General features: G+C 38.6%; 1 protein-coding gene across 9 annotated transcripts in view; it reads left to right on the top strand.

Moving 5' to 3' along the window:
* Positions 1–23,389, top strand: part of LOC132789628 (POU domain, class 6, transcription factor 2) — a 100,816-nt gene extending 77,427 nt beyond the window's left edge. The window contains exons 1-10 of one of the 9 annotated variants that reach the window (XM_060797768.1): positions 11,667–11,744; positions 11,931–12,366; positions 12,653–13,387; positions 15,100–16,372; positions 17,502–17,737; positions 20,534–20,714; positions 21,497–21,553; positions 21,966–22,049; positions 22,149–22,297; positions 22,380–23,389. In XM_060797768.1, the coding sequence (XP_060653751.1) occupies positions 11,682–11,744; positions 11,931–12,366; positions 12,653–13,387; positions 15,100–16,372; positions 17,502–17,737; positions 20,534–20,714; positions 21,497–21,553; positions 21,966–22,049; positions 22,149–22,297; positions 22,380–22,504 (3,339 nt within the window). In that variant the 5' untranslated portion in view covers positions 11,667–11,681 and the 3' untranslated portion in view covers positions 22,505–23,389. Of the gene's footprint in view, positions 1–11,666; positions 11,745–11,930; positions 12,371–12,652; positions 13,388–15,099; positions 16,373–17,501; positions 17,742–20,533; positions 20,715–21,496; positions 21,554–21,965; positions 22,056–22,148; positions 22,305–22,379 lie in introns of those variants that run through there. The other 8 variants (XM_060797769.1, XM_060797764.1, XM_060797762.1 and 5 more) reach the window with 8 other exon arrangements.
* Positions 23,390–23,485: the final 96 nt, after the last annotated feature.

Genomic DNA, 23,485 nt, shown 5'->3' with positions numbered 1-23,485 from the left:
AATGTATGCAACAAATCTCGCCGAAGCAACGCATTTTGTAGCCATTTAAGCTACTTGCATAAATGTAGCTGCAACCCAGGGCAGCAGCAAAGCAGAGAGAAAGAGTGTGGCAGTTCAGCCTTCAACTCTGCTCCAGCTAGGCTGCACCCCATTAAAAGAAAACACAGACCAAAACTGAACTGAACTGAACTGAGCTGAGCTGAGTTGAGTTTCAAGGTGGACGACGAGCTTTAGGGGTGTGTAATGACTAAAGGCTGCCCAATGTTGCAGTGTCGTCGCCTCCCTAACGTTGGCAAATGAATCTCATTTGCATTTAAATTAGGAATGAAGCTCGATTTGTTGTTGTTGTTCTTGCCTGTTTTGGGGCGAGGTTCAGCTTCTCTGCCTTTCTGCTGGGGTACACTTTTTAATGAAGACAGCGGAGCTACTTAGGCGCCCATGCATGCATGCATGTCGCCACCTACTGGACTCCCTCTCTCTCTCTGTCTCCTTCGTCTACTTTGCTGTGTTTGCATTGGAAATCTGGTTATAGAACTTTCCTACTTAGTTGCGCTGCGTTGGGCTGCTCATGGTTTTCGGACAAGTTGCTCGATTGCATGGCAACTAATGGCCAACTGTTTTCGGGGGACAAATGTGCAGGCAAATAGCACAGACACTGGGCCAAGACTCCACACGTCCAACGTCCAGGGGCTGCTGGCCAAATGGGCCACGTTATGGCAAATATGTTAATAACCCTTTTTCGAACCGAGTAAAGGGGAAGAGACTGTACAAAATTTTAATTAGAAATGTTATATGAGGCGCACGTTTCGCCTCTTTCCTGCTGCTGGTCAGTTCATAGTCTGTGCTCGGGGCTAAGCGGGGGACAGACAGCCAACTGCTGGCTGATTAAAGTGCAGTGCTTAGACAGTCTTATATAAATATTTATTTATAAAGTCTTATCGAGCAGCCGTAATTATTGCAATACTCATAATAAGACCCTGAAGCTCAGCCACGATTTAAATAATCGCCAGTCATATTAAATAGCCAACAAAGACATGTCGTATCTTTTGAATCGCACTTTTATTTGCAACTACTGCTTGCCTTTAATTAACTAATCACTAATGTGAAATTACAGCAAAACTACACTAATGTAGAGCTCCCTGTGAGGTGGTTGTAATCTTGTAGAGCGCCACCACTGCCAAATGCAATGAATGCAGCTATTCATTTATGTCAGCGGTAATGACATTTTACATTGGGTGTGTGCCATCCACTTCCACATTCACGACGAATAACGATGACGATGACGTCGACAACAATTGCAACTCATGGACGGCCGTGTCTCTCTTGGTAGGCTGGTGCCTGGGACTTGGGCCCGGCTGCCATAGACAAGTGTCAGTTGTAATTGAAAAATAGGAATATTAATTTTAAAGTGTTGTAGCGTCATGTGGCTAGGTGGCTAGCAAACTAACACGAGACATGCTGCAAATATGCAATGCAAAGTAATTACATTTACCGTTGGCAAAGCGACCATAAAGGATTGGTGAGCCAACAAAACAAAATCATAAATAAGTATTAGGAATACTTAACAGCATAGAAATGCCAGTTTAACTGGTATTGCAAGTTTGCAAGTGTAATAAAAGTATAGCAAATTAATTTGAAGCATACTTTTAGGCATACATTACAAAACATTCACATCCTTGTTGCTGTCATTGCACAATATTTTGTAGTACTTGTTTTATAATATAAAAGCAATAATAAAGAATTGTGAAGCCACCTAACGAAATCGTTAATAATTATTAAAAAAATTAGTGCTTGACAACTTATGAATACAAATTGTTTGACTTGTGTGTGTAAATGTAATAAATTATGACCAATAAAATTTGCAGCATACTTTTAGGCATTCATTAGAAATGGTCTATATCCTTGTCTTAGTTATTGCTGAATTTGTTGGGCTACTTAATCAATAAGAATAGCTCAGAATAAAAGATTTCCGATACAAATATTTTATATTTATTATTATTATGGATTTATTGATTAGCTAGGTCTGAGCTGCTAAGTTATCAAATACATTTCTTTCTTTTAATATGTTTTCTGTTGTGTGAGCTATATATAACATATAAATCTATATGTCTATTTTTATAAATTCTGATTTTTTACTTAGTTGCTTATGAGCAAGTGTAATAATTCGATGAAATTCAACTCTCACTTCAAACCTTATGTCGGCATTTATCATTTGCAATAATCATCATATTTATACCTGCCCAGCGGCATTTTCTTTATACGCACTCCTGTGCTAATGGCCAATCGCTGAAGCTGGAGCTGGAGCAGCTCTAGTTGGGACGCAGCTTCCTGCGTGCGACAGGAACAATGGACAATAAAACGGGTGTGTTGCTCTACGGCTAAAACAAAAAATGTTGTTCTGCTCTGCTGTCGTTGTCGTAGTCGTAGTACATGTGGGCAGTTAGGGGTATTGACTGGATGCTGAACATAGAGTAGAGGAGAGGGGAAGGGAAGGGAGGTGGTCGGGTAACAGAACCAATCAGCGGCAGCCGCACAAATGTTACTTTTTCGTTTTCTTGATAAGAACGCAGAGGCGGCAGCGAATGAGAAATGTAGAGAAAAGAGCGTAGTAGACCAACACCAACAAACACCAATCGACGCACACATGTGAAAAAAACGAAAGAAAACGAAAAAAATGGATGGACACACACAAAGCTATTGTGTATTGTCTCAACGAGGGCGCCTAAAATAAAAACATCGCTGCAATAACAACAGCAGCGCACAACGATAACGAACAAACAACACGAAGTAAAAGAAATCGTCAGACAAACAACAAACAGAACAGAGCTCTGGTCAAGCCGAGAGCAACTGGCTCAGTGGAGTGAGAGTAGGGAACGAGACATTGCTAAAAAAAGTGAGCAAAAATTGCGTACGAAAAAATTGTTAAAAATAACAGAAGCAGCAGCAGAGTTGAGGTGAAAGGAAGATAGAGTGAGGAGATGGTAGGTTGACTGCCTGGCAGAGAGGCAGATGGAATAAAGAACTCGGCTCGACGCTAAAGTTGACAAGGCAGCAGTCAAAGTGGACGCAACAGAGACAGCAACTGCCTAGGAGAATTTCAAAATTAAATTGCCCCGAACTTGAGTCAATACGAATAAGAAAAGTTTCAACTGATAATCCACGATTTTAGTTCCGCTAATCTTGTTTTGTCCACGCTGCGTATGTGTAATTCAGTGTACAAAAAGTGTTGCATATATGCATGAAGGCACAGCGAAAATGCCAATCAATGTTTCTAAGCCGCTGTCGGCTTATTGTCTCCTGTTCTCTTTTGCATCTCTATTGAGAACTGTTCTTGGTCGCTTGGTCTGCTGTAGCAATTCCAATTAAAAATTTGATGCAAATGAGCAGCAGAGTCGATTGAGGCAGCCAACAGCCTTCAGCCTTCAGCCTCCAGCCTCGAGCGTGGCAATAAATGCTGCGACAGTCCGCCAAAATGAAAGAAACGCGCCAGAGAGCAGAGCTGACCACTCGAAGTAGACTGAGAAGGAAGGAGAGACAGAGTTGCGTATGTATGCGATGGCCAACTTTTACTTTTATTTTGAGTCGCCGAAAAAAGCCCAAAAGCAACAAAAAAGTATGCCACCAAAAGTGAAAAGCAAGCAAAACTTTCGCATACGCAACACACGAGGGCGTTGCCTGTTGTGCAAGGCTGGAAATTGAGGGTGGGGTATGGGGGTAGAGAGGGAAGTGAAATTGCATTTGTTTGACCAGCGAACAACGACCAGAGGGGCCCAAGAATAACTGCGGCTGACCAGCAACCAAGCAGTCAGAAAGTTGTAGCAGGCCAACTGGGCGCCCAGGCCATGAAAAATGGCCAGCAGGAAACACGTGAGAGCGAGATAGAGGTAGAGTGGGCGAAAAAAAAAAAGAAATAAAGAAGGCAAACGCAAACGCAAACGCAAAAAAAAAATACGAAAGAAAATTAAATGAAGCGGCGCATAAAAAATACTCAGCAAAATAGTAGGAAGAAAAAAATGTTTGGTTGCTGCCTGCTCGAAATGGGGTTGGGACGTTGGCCTGGACAATACTTGGCCTTCATTGTTGTCAAGCAGCCAGGCCACCCCCTCTTCCCTTCCCTTTGCCATTGCCTGTTGCGGGGGGTTGATTGAGTGGCGCGCCCATTGATGTCGCTGCGGCTGTCGCTGTTGATGGGCTCATCGGCTGGACCAAAGGCAACAGGAGTTTCCCCTTCCCGACTCCCTCTCTTGATGCTCTTGCCCAAATCTCTCGCTCTCAGCACTTTGCTCTGTTTTGTTCCATTTTTATGCGCGCTCTTTCTCTCTCTCTCTCTCTGTCTCTTCCTCTCTGCATCTTTTCTCCATTATTTTTTACACATTTTTGTTTTGGTTTTTGTGCTTCGCTGTTGTTTTTCATGCTTTTTTGTTTTCATTTGGCCATTCGCCATGCGACTGTCAGCTGCGACTGCCCCCCTCCTGTCTCATCCTCCCCCTTTGCCTATGTACAAGCTATGTGGCATTAAGTGTGTCTGTGTCTGTCTATAATACATATATCTACATATATACACACACATTCGAGAACCGGTCAAATGCTCGGGAATATTGCAATGTCTGCAGCTTGCAGCTTTTGTTTGTTGTGGACTGATTGAACAGCAGCGCAAAGGGGGAAGGGAAACGAAGAGGGGGCAACTTCGAACTCTGGTGTATTTGGCCTGGCTGCAAGTGAAGCTTAAATTTTTATTCACACTGTTTGTCGAGGAAATTGTGCAAGAAATTGCTCGGCTATTGCAAAAATGGCGGCTCACATTTTTTTTCGGTGTTTCTGCTTCGTTCTTGTTTTATTTGTGTGTCACCCTTTTTGTTGCCTGTTCACTTGTTTTTTTGGATGATGCTGCAGGTCATTGGATCTGGTCAATGCATAGAACGAGGGGCGTGAGTTTCGATTGCTAAACAGCCAAGTTGACGAGGAGCGATTAAAATATAGATTACTATAGGAAGAGCAATAAATACATTCACTACAAAAAACTTGAACTTTGCATATGTAAATTCTTTTGAATGAAAATTATAGTTTTAAATGAGTGAATTTAACATTTAATAATACTAATATTTGTATGATATTAAGCATCGTATGAGTTGAAATCAATTGCTTAAAGTGCTTGATGATAAGCGTTATGGTCTAAATAATAGAGCTTAATCATGTTTTGTTATTAGAAATATAACATTTAATGAATCAGCTATTTCTGAAGCATGTAATAACAACTAAGAAACGTATATGTATGTGTCAGGAATGCTCACTCCTTTAAGTATAACAAATGAATATACCAAAAATACCGAAATATGCCGCAATATATATTTAGCAGATTGATATATAGCATTGGTATATTTTATACCATGTGTTGGAATGCAAAATATGCAATAGTGTCATGTTTTTTTTGTATATTTTTGCATATAAATAAAAAAGTATTGGTATGGTGAACTTTGAAAAAATCTTTTTTTATTCGAGAGTTCAACAACTATTTCTGTCACAGTTAAAACTTCTTGGCACTAAGCTTATTTCATACAGTCAAGGGGGTGTCTGATCAATAGAACCCAAATTAGTCTAAAACTTATGCCAAAGATCATAGAATAAGTGTACATAAAGTTAAACTTATGCTAAGATCATAGAATAAGTGTACATAAAGAAAGACATCTCCATTAAGAAAATTTTTGCTGTAATATTGAAACTTATTTATTTATTACCTAAATATCATTTCATGATGAAAACTTTATATTGAAAATATTATAGTTAGTTAATTTTGCATACTGAAAAGTCGCTAATTTAGTTGTATTTTTCTCTATAAACTGGACACACTTTATTAGGTACAGTTTCAGCAGTTTAACTCAATCTTATTTGTACTGCGATGCAAGCTCAACGTCAACGAGCTGTGAACGCCCTGAGGCAGATTAGCAGATCAAACCGATTGTCTAACTGCAACTACGAGGAACATTGGAGAGAGAGTAGAGTGGGGAAGGAGAACGGGAAATGACAATGGCCACGCCCAGAGGGCAGGCAATAACGCCCATGATTGTAGAATATCGAGAATGCAAAGCCATATACCATTTACCATTTTGTTCCATTTGAGCTTGGGCATTAACAATTCAGGCATATAAAGCAACATAAATATTAATTGAAAAATATTTTCACATCTCTCTGCGACTTAACAGGCGCAAAAGTAGAAATAAAAGAAACTATACACACACTCACACACACACACACACACACACGCATGCTCACTGATGAAATTATGTACATTTGCATTAAACAAAACATTAAATATGCAAAAGTGCAGGCAGCTACCGAGACTGAGACGCAGCAGCTGAGGAGTGATAAAGGGGGTACTGAAGGGGGGCTGCCAAATATGTTTGCATGCGCACAAGCAACGATCCAGGGGGGAGAGTAGAGTGGAGAGGGGGGAGCCACGCATATAGCATATTGCTGGCCACAGCAGGCACAGGCGACCAAAAATAGAACAAGTCAAATATTTTTCGACAATTTATGAGCCTGACCCCACCCCACCATCTCCTGTCTCCCCATGCCACCCTCCAAAATGCATGTCCACTCACTGTCTGTCGAGGGCGAAAGGGGGGAAAAAGGGGTCCCCGGGTGGTTGTTGCTCGGCTTGTAACGCCTCCCCGCACCTCCTGCCGCCAAAAAATGCCATTTGCAATTAAAGCAAACAAGCAACGCAGTCGACGACGCCGCTGCTGCTGATGCTGATGTCGCTTTCTTTCTTTTTGGTTTTTCGCTGCCTGCTTTCTTTTTACTGGCTACTTTTTTGGCAATTGCATTTTTTAACAGCGCGTCCGAAGCACACCCTGCAAATGGCCAAGCGCCCATCCGTCCATTTTCCCATTGCCCCAGCGAGCACTCACGACACCCAAGCGAGGCATGCCACAACACCCCGCCTCAACTCAACTCTACAACTGCCACAAGTCTTTCGCACTGGTCACATGTGTGAATTATAATTTCGCATTCGGCGTCGCGCTCAAAAGCATGCAATGAAACAAACAAAACTAAGCTACAAACAAATGACAGACTAAGCAATGTCCTGTAAAGTCGAGAGTAGCATCAAGTGGAAACACTTTTGTTAACTCTCTTTATATATTCTTTTAACTTATTTTAAGATGCCAGAGAGCTGCCTGTTGATTTAAGATGAAATAAAGAAACCATAAAGTATCATCTTATAGCTCAAAATATGAAATTAAAATCATAACAAAAATATAAATTATTTAGAATTATTCAAAATCCAAAAATAAAGAAGGTATTTCTACAATATGAAGAATTCAATATTCAAATTGAAGAAATTTGAAATAGTTGTCATCTTTGTTTTCAATATATTTATTATCAACAGCTTGTTATGTTCATGTTAAACTAAACCAAATTCCACTAAAGATTCAATAGGAAACTGATGAATTCTTTTCTTGTCAACAAAATAGTTAAGTATCTAAAACTTGAGTCTTATGAACATATTACATGAAGGAAGCTAAATTCAATTAGAAGCAGCAACATTATCTTTCAAGTGTTTATTGAAAGTTTAAATATATCAACTAAACAGAATATGATGTCTTATTTAGTTACTATGTTTTATTTATTAGTTATTTGCCTTAATAGCTATCAATTCTCTTGGTTTGAATAAAAAAATTAAGCTGTAATCCAATTAATGACACCCAAAGACTTACATTTATATTTCCCGCAGTCGTTTATACCCACTTTCGTATTGCAATTTTGCTGGGTAGACAAAACAAGAAACACAACAAGCTCAGTGCAAACACAGAGGAAAAAATGCCAGGCGCATAATAAGAAGAGCAGCAAAAAAATGCCGTCGTCGTCGTCGTCGTCGTCGCCATCGCCATCGCATTTCCATTTCGCGCCGGGGCTTTTGCCTTATCACTGGGGCTGTCAAGTGCCGAGCACCATCGTTTCACCCACCCCCCCTGCCACCACTTCGCTCGCTCCATCTACCCAACAATTGAGTACCTTTGCTGGCGGTAACGCAGCTTGTGCTCTTTGCAATAATTCAATTCATTTTCTATTTTTTGACTTATTTTTATTTGACGGCGTCGCAAAAACCAAAAACATAAAACTCCAAATAAAACAAAAATAAAAAGTAAAAGTTGTTGGACATTCATCGTTCGCTGGCCTCAAGTGGGCGCTTCACATGGGTAAAATGCGTCGAGAAGATGAGCCAAGGGGAGTTCTGGAGGGTGAAGCTGAAGTTGGAGATGGAGATGGAGCTGGAGATGAAGCAGGAGAACTCGGCATAAGTGGCATGGCTATAAATTTGCCAGGCTACCTTTTTGTGAGAATTTTGTATTGCATACGTTCAGGCGCAACTGAGATAATAACTCTGGCAGACAGAAAGCGCTGTAAATTCGAGATATATGCTTTGGAAATTAATGAGAAATGCCTAGGAACTTGATTGAATTGTTTAAAAGTTAAGCAGCAAACAACATTTTTGATTTATGCTATTTTAATTAGTTTTCGAAAAAAAAATTCAGCAAATTTCTGCTGATAATTTGAAGTTACTTAAAATACATTTTACACTCATGAATTGAGCTTCAAATGTAGTCCAAATGTGTGTCCTCTATTTCTTTTAGTGCCTGAATTGAATTAATAAACCTATGCAGAAAAAAAAGTTGTCTGCATTCAAAATATACGATTTGGCAATGAATGAGAAATGCATAGGAACATTATCAAAAATTTCAAGACAATTTGTTAAGAATAAAATAATAAAAAATTTATTTTAATTAACTTACGAAAAACACAAAATTTTTGTTGATAATTTAAAAGCAACTAAACTATATTTTATGCTCATTATATTTGCTTAAGGTATATAATTGTATATTTGTTGTTATATTATATTGATTGAATTGCTTTATATACTTACATATCTATGCAGAAAAAAGTATCACTGCAAAATGCTAATTAGAACTTATTAGAAACTTATTTTTAGAACAATTTGGTATATTTTGTGGCCAATTGTAGTACTTTAACAATATATCAAATATAACTTTCGGTATATTTTAGTATTTTCGGTATATTTTTAGAATAACACTACATTGTTTTGGTTTTATTCAAATAGTATCTCATAGTAGAGCACACTTGGCTGTAGCTTTCTCACTTGTTAAATTTGCAATAAGCTCTCGAAAAATAGTAGCAAATACAACACTAAATTGTTAAATTAAAAATGTTAATTAGCTCTAGCAACTAAGTGGAGCACGCTACTTAAGCTAACGTCGAGTGCATGGCACATCAATAATGCTCACATCCTCAGTGCAACTGTGGCGCTGTCATCAGGACTAAATCAGCTTTTAATTTCCGCTCATTTGCGAAACTACTGCGACGGCTGTGCGACAATAGATCGACGACAAGGCCTCATTACGAGCAATACTATTCACGTTGGGGAGAGGGGGGGAAATATAACTCGTAGTAAAACCCGTTTTGTTCTTCAACTTTTCAGCCGCGGGCTCAGCATTCGAATGGGTTGAGGATGGTCACCATTCAATTGAGCGTGTGTAAATATGTTGAAAAGTTAATTCATTGCACATCATTGCATCAGACTGTATCTCTGTGTGGGTGTGTGTGTGTGTGTATGTGGTAGCATATAGTGACTGTCAGTGTCGTCGGCGGTTGCCGTCTGTTTGCCGCCTGTTTGCATAAAGGACACAGCACATTTACGTTGCCTCCTTTTCATTAATATTTTCCCTCGTTTTCCTTCGTCGTTTTGTTGTAGTTTTCACTTTTTTTCTCTGTGCACTTTTTGTGGCACCGCCGTGTGTCATAAATTTAGTTCGATTTGCTGTTCAACGACATTAACGAGCGAGCGAGGACCAGAGAGTCCTGCACCTGGTTTATAATGAATTTTGTCCTGCCACCTAAGTAGTTGTCGCTGTTTGTTTTTGTCGCTGTCGCTGTCACTGCCAGTAAGTGTCAAGTTTTTAATGCAGTTTCCCGCACGTGGCAATGAAATTTTTCAAACTCTTAATTATGTGCAGAGACAAATTGCATTGCTTAGAAAGCACTTAAATTTCATATTTCCCATATTTTATTTGATTTAACTTAATCGCATTGCAAGCATTCATTCAATTTGTGTATTTTTATTGGTTCAGCGCGCTTTTAACACTCTGATAAAAATTCATTTAATTACCGCAATTGCTATCGACACACACACACTGAATTTTCTATTTGCATTTGTTTCTTACACTTTTAACACTTTTTTCTATACTGTCACGTTCGCTGCTTATTTTTATTGCCTCTGTTTTTTCGTCCTCACCGTATTTCTTGTTGTTATTTTGCACTACAATTATGTTAATTTCCTATGCAAATAAAATTTAATTGAAGCTCTGGCCGGGGCACGTCGCGGCCCACGACGCCGCCGACGACGATGGGCAACAACCCGCACTTAGGCAACTTCAACTTCGACGCCCCGGCATTAATATGCTCGCTGCCTTCATCCCTTCTCATTCGTGTCCTTATGGTCTGCCTCCATTTAGAGAACGTCGCCAGCATTAATTGCCAATAATTATATTGGTTTACCTTTCTACGTTTTTCCCTCTTCTCTTCTTTTCTTTTTTTCTTCTTGTAAATATATTTTTCCATGGCTCCTTCTCTAAATGACCAAAGCTTGAAAAGGTGCAATAAAATGTTTGTCTGGATTTAAGATCGCAGCAATAAATATTGCTTGATGAACATAGACATTAATTATGCAAAAAGTATATTAAAAATGTCTATATTAAATATAGAAATAAACAATTAATTTAATTTTTACTTTTTCCAAACTTGCAATAAAGTGTTTTGTTTTTGGCTAAAATTTATATTATGTGTAAATTTATATTAGACAATAACTAGTTTAATTTATCGTTTAATATTTTTATATTTACATATTTTTCATTTTACAAATTTGCAAACCTAGAAAAGGCAATCAAATTTTGTTGTGTGGATTTAGACGTTAAGTATGCAAAGAGAATATTAAAAATTCATAATAAATTTAAACTATCCAAACATAATCCAATATATAATATTTCCTTAGATCCTACTGACAATCTAGTATATTTTGTATTCATTGGAATATTTTAAATGTAGTACTAAATCAATAAACAAACTTTGGTATATTTTTAATTAAAAAAAAATAATTTAAAGATACGCAAAAATGCTTGTGGAAATTTAAGATTTTGACATACATACCTAAATTTAGACATTAATAACAATGTATTTGAAATGACATAGAATTAATACAAAATTTAGTTGAATTAAATAAGGTTTAGCGTATCAATTGAGGTAAATTGAGCAATTTAAGTTGGTGTTTCCTTATTTTGTTTGGTAAATACCCCCGTAGAATAAAACACTCGCAGTCGCAATTGCAACCAATTAAATTTGCATAAATTGCGACAGAGAGAGAGAGAGAGAGAGAGAGAGAGAGAGAACACAATAAGTGTCAAACAATAAAAGTGCGTTGACAATTACAACAAAAATTAAATTAACTTATTAACTCGTATAGCCCCGCGCGTGATATGTTTAAACATGTAAATGAACAGAGCTGAACAACGGCTGACAAAGTGTAATGTAATACGAGTCAATGCGCTGTGCTGTGCCTGTCGCTTAAATAATAATCCAATCAGCAAACATTGGGACCCCTGTGTGCCACAATGAATGGGGCGTGGGCTGGAGGGGGGCGTGGTCAAACAATTGACAGTGCTCGTGGGTATTATGTAATTACCAAATGCGCAAATATAATTTAATAAATGCAATCACAGCGCATCGATTCATTAGCTTCACTCACCATGGCGTATACGTAATATGTTTTAGGTGCTCGCGCAGTTGCTCACAACACACACACACACACACAAAATGTGATTTACATTTTAACTAATCAATTGTATTTCGCTTGTTTACAGGACTACGACAAGGAGATTAGCTGCCACAAGATTCATTCGCCAGGCAGCGGCAGCCACTCACACCTTCCCCTGCAACACCATCATCAAGCACATCAACAGCAGCAGCAGCAGCAACAGCTGCACTTGCACCACAATCACAGCAACAATGAGGATGACATGGAGCCAACGCTGCTCTCGCCCGCCCATTCCATTCACTCAGGCTACGACTCAAAGGAGCACGTCAAGGAGTTAGAATTCTACAAGAATCTAGCAGCGAAAGCTGCCTCGCTGGCCAATCATCATCCGCACGAGACGAACTCCGGGTCGCCGTTGCCCATGCAAATCGATGCAGATGCGGACGAGGATGAGCCAGAGGATCATTCGGCTGAGGCGTTGCGTATACGGCACGAGGAACAGGCGCAAGCCAAGGCATTCGCAGCGCATCTGAATGGAACTAGTGAGTACATATCGAACGCCAAAAAGGAAAAAACTATTGTCAAAGGGGATGGAAACAGCTTGAAATTGTAAAACATATAACTGCAACTTATTGTCACAGTTTCCATCCCTGTTTAGAATTTAAGCACATACACGCAAAAGGGTAAACTAGCAATTAGTGTTGACTGCTTCTGGCTTCTCTTCACTTCAACAACACCTTTGACATTTCCCCTAATTATTTGCAGAGCTTCAGCTAAACTAATGACAACATTTTGTGTGTTTTTCGCCTTCTTCCCTCTCTCATCTAGTGCAAGACATGATAAATTTGCAAAAATTACAAAATTTGGCCACGCTGCAGCAGCAGCAACATCAGCAGCATCATCAGCAGCAGCAGCAGCAACAACAGCAACAACATTCACATTCACATCATTCCCATCATCATCCCGCCACAGCTGCTGCACTCGCAAGTCTTCAGGGCTTAGCTGCCTCTGTTTTCAACTCGCCATTGAATCTGAGCGTCGGCGCCGAAGCTGTAACAACAGCGGCAGCAACAGCAACTGGAGTCAGCTCAACAGCAACTGCGGCGACGGCAATGAGTGTTTCACCCGGCAACAGCAGCAGCAGCAACAACAACAACAATGCCAGCAACAGCAACATCAACAACAACAACAACAACACAAGCAGCAGCAACAACAACAATAGTAACAACAGCAGTTGCCACAACGGCAACAAGCATAAGACATCAAAGGGCAACAGCAACACGAACAACAGCAGCAGCAGCAACAGCAGCAGCTCGGCGGGCGGCAACTCCTCGACCAGCCAACAGCAGCAGCCACAGGATAATCCCAGCAGCAGCAGCTCACCGCACGCCCATCCACTGAACGCGACAACCCTGGCGAATGTTTTAGCTGCGGCGACCGCATCGCCACCGCCGGCGCTTCAGGCGCCTCCAGCCAGCGCCCAGATGCCGCAACTGATACTCGCCTCCGGCCAGCTGGTGCAGGGTGTCCAGGGTGCCCAGCTGCTCATCCCCACGGCTCAAGGTGGGTGCAAATAGTAGCTATCTACGATATATACCAGACAAATACATGCAAATGAGTTGGATGTGTGCGCATATAGGATTAGCATTCGCTTTAGTTGTCTGGGTATCAATAACATAGTTGACTTCACTTGACTCCGGCTTATGCCGCAGACCAAGGCAATAGCTCACCGCGGTTATTAAAGCCAAAGCCACAGCCACAGCCATAAACAGAGTCAGAGTCAGAGTCTGAGTCTGAGGCTAACGTAGAGCCATAGCTAAAGCGATTAGGTGAACTTTTAATTTCCTTAGCATACTTCGCTTATTTTTGGTATACCATATCAATATTTCATAAAAAGTAAGAAAGCTAACGTCGAGTGTTCTAGACTGAAAGATACCCGCTACCTAATTTGAGTAAAAGCAAAACAGTGTGGTATTAAAATATACAAAATTATAGTATAATATATTTAAGTATGCCGAATTCTTATACCACAAAAATACAAAAATACACCAAAGGCTTTAATTGGTATATTGATATAGTACTACTTTAAAATTATACCATAGAGTTCATAATATACCATATTGTCTGCCAAAGCTAAAAAAAAGAATTTTCTACAGTGATCAAGAATATACATATGACATATACTTTATAGGGACAGAGATGCCTCCTTCTGCCATATTAGTAGAGGGTGTTGTATAAGTATTGAAAAAACTCTTCATTGATATACCAATGTTGCAAAATTTACTCGTATATTAATCATGCTCATTCGTATTAAAATTCCTAAAAGCGATTACAAATAATTTCACATCAGTACAAATAAAATAGTTGCTTAATATTTTCTGGTTTTCTGTTGGACGATTATATACTATTATTATTATATACTGAGTGTGACTCTGACATAAAGCCCTAATTAGGTATACTTGCAGTTTCTCTGGAATATGTAGTATATTTATATACTACGATACTGCAAAATTCATTTGTTATTTAGTTTTATTATTTTATATCTTTTGCAACTACAAAATTTTCGTTTGTTATCAGTCAGCGAATTTCAATTACACATTAGAGAAAAGTAACAACTTTTAAGGACAGATGGCGTTTAATTGAAATGCATTATTAAATATTGTGTGACGCCATCTAGTGTTATGCTTTATCGAATTTTTGAAACTTTGAGACTGTATTTCGTAGACATACAATACCTCTTAAAATGTAGGGATTATTTGGAGCTCTTAGATTTTGCCTTTTCGGTAAGAAAGAAGTTTAAAAATATTCACACAAATGTGTGTTTCAGACAAAATATAGAAATCTAAAATGAACACTCGAGTCTTCAGTTATATTTTACTAAAATTTGTAGAAAATTAGAAAAAATTAAAGAAAAACAATGTGAGGAACAGAAAATACAATTTGAAGAGAATAAAGTATTTGAAAAATCGCAAGATATACAGGTTAAAATATTATAGTTTGAAAAGCTTTTTACATCAAAATAGATTAAAATGATTGCAGTCACAGCACTCAAGGGAATTCTAGTCTTTTTAATTTAGAGATAAATAAGTCAGATAAAAGAAGATGTACCAATTCTAGAGGAGGTGAAAACCCTTATGATAATAATTGCAATGTTATTTTGTTATCCCAAGGAAAGATCATTCAGAGATATAGTACTAAAAAAGTCTTTTCAATTTTATTTTTTATTGCCACTTCTTTTCATATCAAATCTCATATATCGTTGTTCTTTTCTGTAGGCATTGCTGTGCAGACGATTCTTACGATTCCTGTGAGTCCACAAATCCCCACCAGCGAACAGTTTCTGCCCAATGCATTCGGAGCCTTTGCCAGCTACCAGCAGCAACAGCAGCAGCAACAACAACAACAACAACAGCAGCAACAGCAGCAGCAACGGGAACTGTTGGCTCCACCATTGGCTGCACTGCAACATGCGCCAGCCTTGCCACAATTGGCACAGACACCAACGAATTTACTGAAGCCCAATCTCTTCTCAACGGGCGTGCAGCAATTGCTGACAGCACTGCATCCCGAGCTGTTTGCCGCAGCTGCTGCTAACCATCAGCAGCAGCAACGCGAGCAGCAGCAACAGCAATTGGCGGCAGCAGCAGCCGCCGCTGCGGCAGCCAGTCACCTGCCACACGCCCACCTCGCCGCCGATTTGCGACGTTCCGCGGAACGCACGCCTCCAGCTGGTTCGCCGACTGTGGGCAGTCCGGCGTTGCCGGTGAAGCAGCCGCCGCCTCCTCCGCCTCCCGGAGCAGCTTACTTGCTGCAGCAGCAGTTGCATATTAAGCCCGAGACGCAGACGCATCTGCATCATCACCTGCACAGCACAGCAGCGACGAGCACATCTTCGGCTTCGACCCATCCGCAGATCACTTTGCGGCATCCCGATGAGCTGACCGCGCCACAGTTGGACCTAAAGCCCCTCGAGCTGAGCAGCAGCAGCAGCAGCGTCTCACCACCTGCCCTGCCTCCATCTGCGGCACTGGCGCGACATCACTTCGGGCACAATCTGCGCAGCGCAGCCACGTCCTCGCCCAAGCACAGTCCGGGACGCGCCTCCTCCGGCTCGGCAGGCATCAATCTCAGCCAACACCACGAACGACTCGAGCGACGTTCGCACACGCCAACGGCCACAGCCACGAGAGCGGGCAGCGGACTGAGCTCCTCGAGCGCGTCGGCTGTTCATCATTTGCCACATGAGCGTGGTGCAAGTAGCTCCGGTGCTGGACGCCTCACGCCCTCAACCACATCCTCAGCAGCCACAGCCGCCGTCGGAAGCAGCACCAGCAACGAAAGAGGCTTCTCATCACCATTGTTTCGCACGCATTCGCCGCCTGTGCACGCCCTCAACATGGGCAGCTCGCCACGCCTGGAGCGCGACTATCTGGGCAACGGACCAAGCCTTAGTGGCAGCTCGAGTGCCGCCTCAGCAGCTGCTGCCGCCAGCTGTGCAGTAGCTGCGGCGTCTAGCTCCACAGGCAACGTACTTAGCAGCATCAATAGGTGAGCAACAAAATTATTGTCATTTATGTTTAGCTTATTTAGCTCAATAATAATAATTTGTTAAGTACTTTAAAGAAAGAAAATTAGTAGATTTGAGTACCTCTTAATTTTGATTTTTATCAAATCTAAATTATGTAATTTTTATAATCTAGTATATTTTCTATTTTTGGTATATATGTATACATATATCTTTTTGTACAATCTGGTATATTTTCTATTTTTGGTGTATATAAAATGTATACATATACGTTTTTGTACAATCTGGTATATTTTCTATTTTGGTATATCTTGAACGTTAGTGTATACCGTTATACCAAACATAGATTTAAGTATATTAGAGTATTTATTCAATATATTCATTTGGTATATTTTAAAGATAATTTGCATTCTTTTGCTTTTATTAAAAATGGTAAACGAATAACTCACCTAGCTCCTACTTTTTGTGATCTTGACTGATCACTGTTTGACTTAATTTTATACCGCAGTCCAAACAGTGACATTAAGGAAGTAATTATAATTTATGTGATAAATGAGATTGCACAGTATTTCATTATTTCAGTTGTAATGCTTTATAAATCTGTAAGTCTCTGATACTATAAAAGCTGAAGATCAACTTTAAATTTGCTATGAAAGTTAATGTATTCATGGTACACGTCAAATTTACTACTCGCTTTAAATATAAGACAATTTCAATAAAATATAAACCGTTAAAATATACCAAATATATATATTTTGTATACCAAAAAATATGAAGATATACCAAATACATTTATATAATCCTTTTTATTCAATTCAATTAAAATAAACAGTAAAATATACCAAATTAATATACCAAAATTAACCAAATACATTTATACAATCTCATTTATACTCGCTTTAAATTCAATGCAATTTCAATAACAGATAAACAGTTAAAGTATACCAAATAAAAATACCAAAAAATACCAATATATACAGAATTAAATAAGAGATTTATAATTTTAGAGAAATCGCTTCGATTCTAAAACATTCCTAGTAAAAACAATAACAGTTCAGAATAATTATTATCTTAATAAGAATACTTTAATTTTGATGTATAGTATTTTTTTAATTTTAAATCATCATTGACCATTTTTCACTTTCCGTGCAGACTCAACGCCTCGAACGGCGAGCTGACCATCACCAAATCCCACGGCCCGCCAACGTCGACTGCAACGCGAGCCTCGTCTGCCTCGCCGCGTGATGATTCTCCTGGGCCAGGACCATCGACATCTGGAGTTTCGCTGATGCAGCCGCTCAAGCTGAGTCCATCGTCGAGGAGCGAGCCCTCGCACATGTCGCCCAATGGGAATGAGAATGATAATGACCTGCTCATGGATTCACCGAGTGAGTAAAGATCGCCTCTTTTTCATTGCACTCAATTCAAGACTAAGTCATAAGTTAGAGTAGCTTAAGAGATGCCCGAGGCTAAAATATACTTCAAGATGAATAGTTGAACTATGAGTAGATGTGCTTGCTAATCGCAACAACTTATCCAAGTCTCGGCTTGCCACTGACGCGTGACAGCTTCGATGCTGTTGCTAATTTGTCTAACACTTTTGCCTGACATCTTTCAACTTTTGGCAACACGTTGCCGAAAATCTTCTTGGCTGCTGCTTCGCGCATCCTTTCGCGACTGCATCAATTATGAACCATGTCCCGAAGAAGTCGTGTAAATTCAGAGCGAAACTTTTGCACACACTCCCGATTCAGATATTTCCATTTCCATCCACTGTCCCACACTCCCTTTAATTTGGCCTGGAACTTTGCATGCATTTTCTTCTTTTAGAAATTACACAAAATCCATCCAAGTTGTTAGCACTTGTTTTCATTTGAAACACAGCCAAAAGTTTCATGTCGGATTGCGTTAATTAATGTTGGAAAAAGTTGCCGAAAATGATTTACTGCTTACATACTCGTATAGCATTCATACGCCCCGTTGCCCATGCTACTTTGCAGCTCTTAAAATATCAAATCATCAACGGCAACTGCATCAATTCAAAATTACTCACAACTCACAATATTTCATTGACCCTCCACTCGAATTTCATTTTTTGCCCTTTTTCTAACTGCTTCCCATTGAGCATACATTATATACATATGTGCATGTAATGGTATATATTTGTGTGTGTATGTATGCATTTGATACTTCAATATTCATACTAATTGTGTAAGCAAATATTTTGATTTTTATTTTCGAATTCGGCTAGCCGAGGAGCAATTTTATCCTCTTGAAAAAAATGTTTTAGAAATGTGGCAAATGAAATGATTGCAGCTAAAAACGTCAATAAATAAATTAAATGATTATGCATAAATGTAAATATGTCTAAAATTAATCAAATTAACATGAATATAAAAGAGTGTTTGCATTTTGCCCATGTAATAAAGTTACTCTGGTAAATTCATCAATTTTGATGATGCAAAAATAATGTTTGTAATATAATAGGGATAATAGGATATCGGCTTAAGAATTCAGTAAATTTTTTAAATATATTATAAATTTACTAAATACTTTAGTTCATTTGCAAATTTATAGAGATGTTTAATAAAGTTCGGCACTTGTTTTAATCTGACAACTTTGATACCTTTATAAACATAGCTAATTTAGAAAATGTAATCAATTTTAGATATATAATTTAAAGGGCAATTTAACGAAGCTTTATAATTATAAAATATTATACAGAAAATTCGAATGAACTTTTTTATTTATTAAAATAAGAGTATGTAGTTATACTAATTGCAGCTTTTGATATATTTTTGTGTCCTTTGGTAATTTGGTAATTTTTCTAAGCATTAAGACTTATTTTGCTTTTATTGAAAATAATTAGTCAATTGTGCTTTTACCGGTTTTTTGTGCACAATATATATTAAACAATAAACAACCATCATCATAATTTTTGATTAGAAATTAAACAAGTTTTGTCGAACTATGTTTGTTTTTTGATTAGAACAATAGAGAATAAAAAACATTATTGTCGCTTCGACTTGAGTAACTAAATTGTAATAAGTCTAACAAAGCAGTGCACGCTCTCAGTATAAAAAGTGGTTTAGAGGCAGCTCTTAGCGCCCTTAATTGAAACTTTGGATGCATTAAAAATGCAATCAGCACAACAAGAATTGAAACCCCACGTCCTCCTCCCCGTCTCCTCTTTGCTTAGTAGTATGCAACGTGGTCTCAATTGCATTGGAGTATCGTTTGCTTGTGCCTTCAGCTACTAGGTATTTGATGGGTTGCTGTCTAGTGCCGCATCGCATACAAATTGCAGACAATATGCAGCTTAATTACTACTAATTGATGCATACAAAAACTTAAGATGTTTTTGTATTTAATGACATATTTCACTCTCTCGAAGCCAGCAAACAAACAACAAAGCTGCGACAACAGCAGCCCAAGTTATGCCTTTGCCAAGGATGCAGATGAGTTTGCGTAAGGCGAAGAAGTATGAGAAGGAGGATTGAGGTCTGAAGCTGTTGCTGTTGCTGTTGTTATATCTGGGGTATGGGGTGCATCTTAATTACCGCTAAAGCGTCAGGCTGCAGTTACAGTCAAGTGAATGGCTTTGCTTTCGCAATGACTTGACTTGACTTGGCTGCCTGATGATGCCGGAGCATCATCCGCGTCGTAGACGTTGCTGTTGTCGTCTCCTTGTTGTCGCTTGCATATCATTAATAAATAAATCAAATTTCTGTGCGTGTAGTTTGCTCGTTGAGTGTCGCATCTGAGGCAGCCAACGAACAGCAGCTGCGAACAAATTAAGCAGATAAAGGCAATAAGTTTCGCGTTTTGCCTAATAGACAAGCATAACAAGAGCTAAGTGGCAGCAATAATAATAACAGCAACTACAACTACGACGTCAACCACCTTCGAATGTCGCTTCCTGGGCAAGGGCAAATGAGTTTTATCAATTTACCTAAGACACTCTAGTAATATTTCGCAATTACCGCAATTAACTGTAATTAAGAGCCACGACTCGGCAGCAGTTTATGTCGTCATTTTGCATTGACGTTTATTACCTCGAATCGACAGTCCGACAGACAATTGTCTGTCTTTGTGTAGTAGTAGCTTAGCACTTAAGTACCATTAAACAGCAATACGCATACGCAGTGTTGACTTTAACCCTTGAATTTAAACGCATCTTTCAGATGAACCCACCATTAATCAGGCAACCACAAATGTGGTCGATGGCATCGATCTGGACGAGATCAAGGAGTTTGCCAAGGCATTCAAGCTGCGTCGCCTCTCGCTGGGCCTCACCCAGACCCAGGTGGGACAAGCTCTATCGGTGACCGAGGGACCCGCCTACAGTCAGAGTGCCATATGCAGGTGAGCTATGAATAGAACGCTTGATTCACAGATACAAAACAGACATTACTCAATTAAGCTATTCACACCGGGTCTATTCTAATGTGATAATAGTAAACGTTAGTCAACAAATTAATTACATAAGTTCTATTTGCAAATGTGAAAAATGTTTTCAAGTATTGCCAATTGTGAGAAATAATTACTTACTTGTAATTCTATCAATTAGTGTTGAAAACAAAATGTAGGGAAAATTATTGTAAAGTCAATCTGAACTCTACTTTTTATATTTCATTTCAATTTAATCTGATTTAAGTAAAAGAGTCTCAATATTTCAATTTTAAATTGTGCAATAAAATTTAATTTCTTTTTAATTATTGTAGTAAATCGTTAGGATTTTTCATTTTCTTTCCTAAGCCAACACAAATTTCAAACACTTTAATTTTAATTAGTTTTATAATATTTCTGGAACAATTTTGTAGAGTGCCAGGACATTTCGAACATGCTTTGAAAAAATAATATAAAATGCAAATACATATATTTCTAATACATCTAGTGTAATAAATACAGAAATAATTTTTATTCATATATGCTAAATTAGTTAATTGTTTAATCAAAGTGATCAAAAATAATGCAAAATTAATTTTATTTATTTTATTTGTTTATTTTTGAATCGCCAATCGCTAATCGCAAATCGTCAAATCGCCAACTGTCTCCTTCTCCTTCTCACACTCTCAACTGCGACTGTCCACAAAAAACAAAACAAAACAAAACTGTCAAACAAACCCAAAATGCCAAAATGCAAGCAGTGCACTCGCTGCTCAGATGTATGCCGCTCAACTGTCGACGCAACAACAGAACATGTATGTGTGTGTGTACTCGTGTGTGTGATTGTGTGTGTGTGCGGGTGTGAAACCTAACTAAAGTGCTAGAGCTCATTTATTTCAGTTTTTGGTTTCGTTATTATTTTCATTTACAAGTATGCGCTTTTCAACAAAAAAAAAAAAAAGAAAACAATTTGAAAATAAATTGGCCAGGGCATTGCCAATGAGCAATTTCAGCAGCAATCTAATATTGTACGAGTTTTTGGTTAACAAAATACAAAAACAAAAGAAAACTATTTAAAAAAAAAAAATGAAAAGAGAATGCGAAAAGTATGCTACTTGACAATGTCCTGGCACTTTAGTTACGTTTCTTTTACGTTCGTTTAATTCGCGCACACAGGCGTGAGAGTGAGAGTAGCTCTAATACTAAAAAGACCCACTATATCTCTAGGTTCGAGAAACTGGACATCACACCAAAGAGTGCGCAGAAAATCAAGCCCGTCCTCGAGCGTTGGATGAAGGAGGCCGAAGAGAGGTGAGAGTATGGAGGCAGTTCCACGCGCCGTTCCACCACACACCTGACTATCAATACTAAACTGCATTTCTATCTATTCCCCACACTCGACACTTTTAGTCACTGGAATCGCTACAAGTCGGGCCAAAATCATTTAACTGACTACATTGGCGTGGAGCCGTCAAAGAAGCGCAAGCGTCGCACATCGTTCACACCTCAGGCGCTGGAGCTGTTGAATGCGCACTTTGAGCGCAATACGCATCCATCGGGTGAGTGGTAACTTTCATCGCAACCAAAAAACCATTACATACTTTTGGGCATGCCCTAATAATATTCTTTTGCTATAAACAGGCACCGAAATCACTGGACTGGCGCATCAGCTGGGCTACGAACGTGAAGTGATTCGTATTTGGTTCTGCAACAAGCGGCAAGCACTCAAGAACACTGTGCGAATGATGTCCAAGGGCATGGTCTAGTAGGACATGTACATAGAGGAAGAAACAAAGTGAGAGCGAGAGCAAGAGCGAGAGCGAGAGAGATAGTATACTGTATATAGTTTGTGTGTATTATGTGATAGTTTTAAACAATTAGCGATTAGAGTCTAGGCCATGTAAAGTAAAAGGTGTGTCATAGCATTTACAATGAGTACGTATCTGAGTGTGTATCAGAGCATATGTCCCCAATATTAAATATATGGTATAAATAATGCGAGTGTATGTGTAATATTTACTATTTACGATTAATTACGATTATGAATAACATAACATCTAACCATATCCCAAATAGCCTAAAAGTAGTCTAAAGTCGAATGTCTCTAGGCGCAGACTTGTGCTGTTTTTAGGGCCCATTTTATAATATCGATGTGCCATTCCCAAAAATGAAAGCAAAAAAGATAAACAAAAAACGGAATATATAAATTAATGAAATACAAACAAGAATATTTAATGAATTCACAATTTAAAAAAACAAAAACGAAAATTTACATTTAACAATTTGTATGGCTAAGCGAAGAAAAAACCAAAAGGGCAACACAAAATGACACAATTGAGAAATTCTTGATAAATTTAAGCGATGATTAATAATACTTGCATTTAATGCGTTGGCTATATTCAAATAACATATATATACTAAACTGTATTTTATTTAAACCATTTATAAACGAATTATTAACTCTAGCAATTAACAATTCTCATTTGGCCATCAATACCTTTCCTTCCTCCCATCCAACAAACAAAAAACAGAAAAAGAAACAGAAATTGTATGGCAGCGCACTAAAAATTTAGAATAAGCAAATTTATGTAGAAATTTAAAATGATGGACAGAAAAAAACAGAATATACGAAATATATAAAAAAAAATAAACATTTCAATTACAAAATTAAAATGGTACACAAGATGAAACAAAATCATGAACAAATGAACAACTGAACAAATATTTAAATAATTGTAATAAAAAAC

Source organism: Drosophila nasuta, chromosome 3 (genome assembly GCF_023558535.2).
Source record: "Drosophila nasuta strain 15112-1781.00 chromosome 3, ASM2355853v1, whole genome shotgun sequence".
NCBI lineage: Eukaryota > Metazoa > Arthropoda > Insecta > Diptera > Drosophilidae > Drosophila > Drosophila nasuta.
The sequence above is the reverse complement of the archived record's forward strand: the minus strand, read 5'-3'. Positions and strand labels throughout refer to the sequence as shown.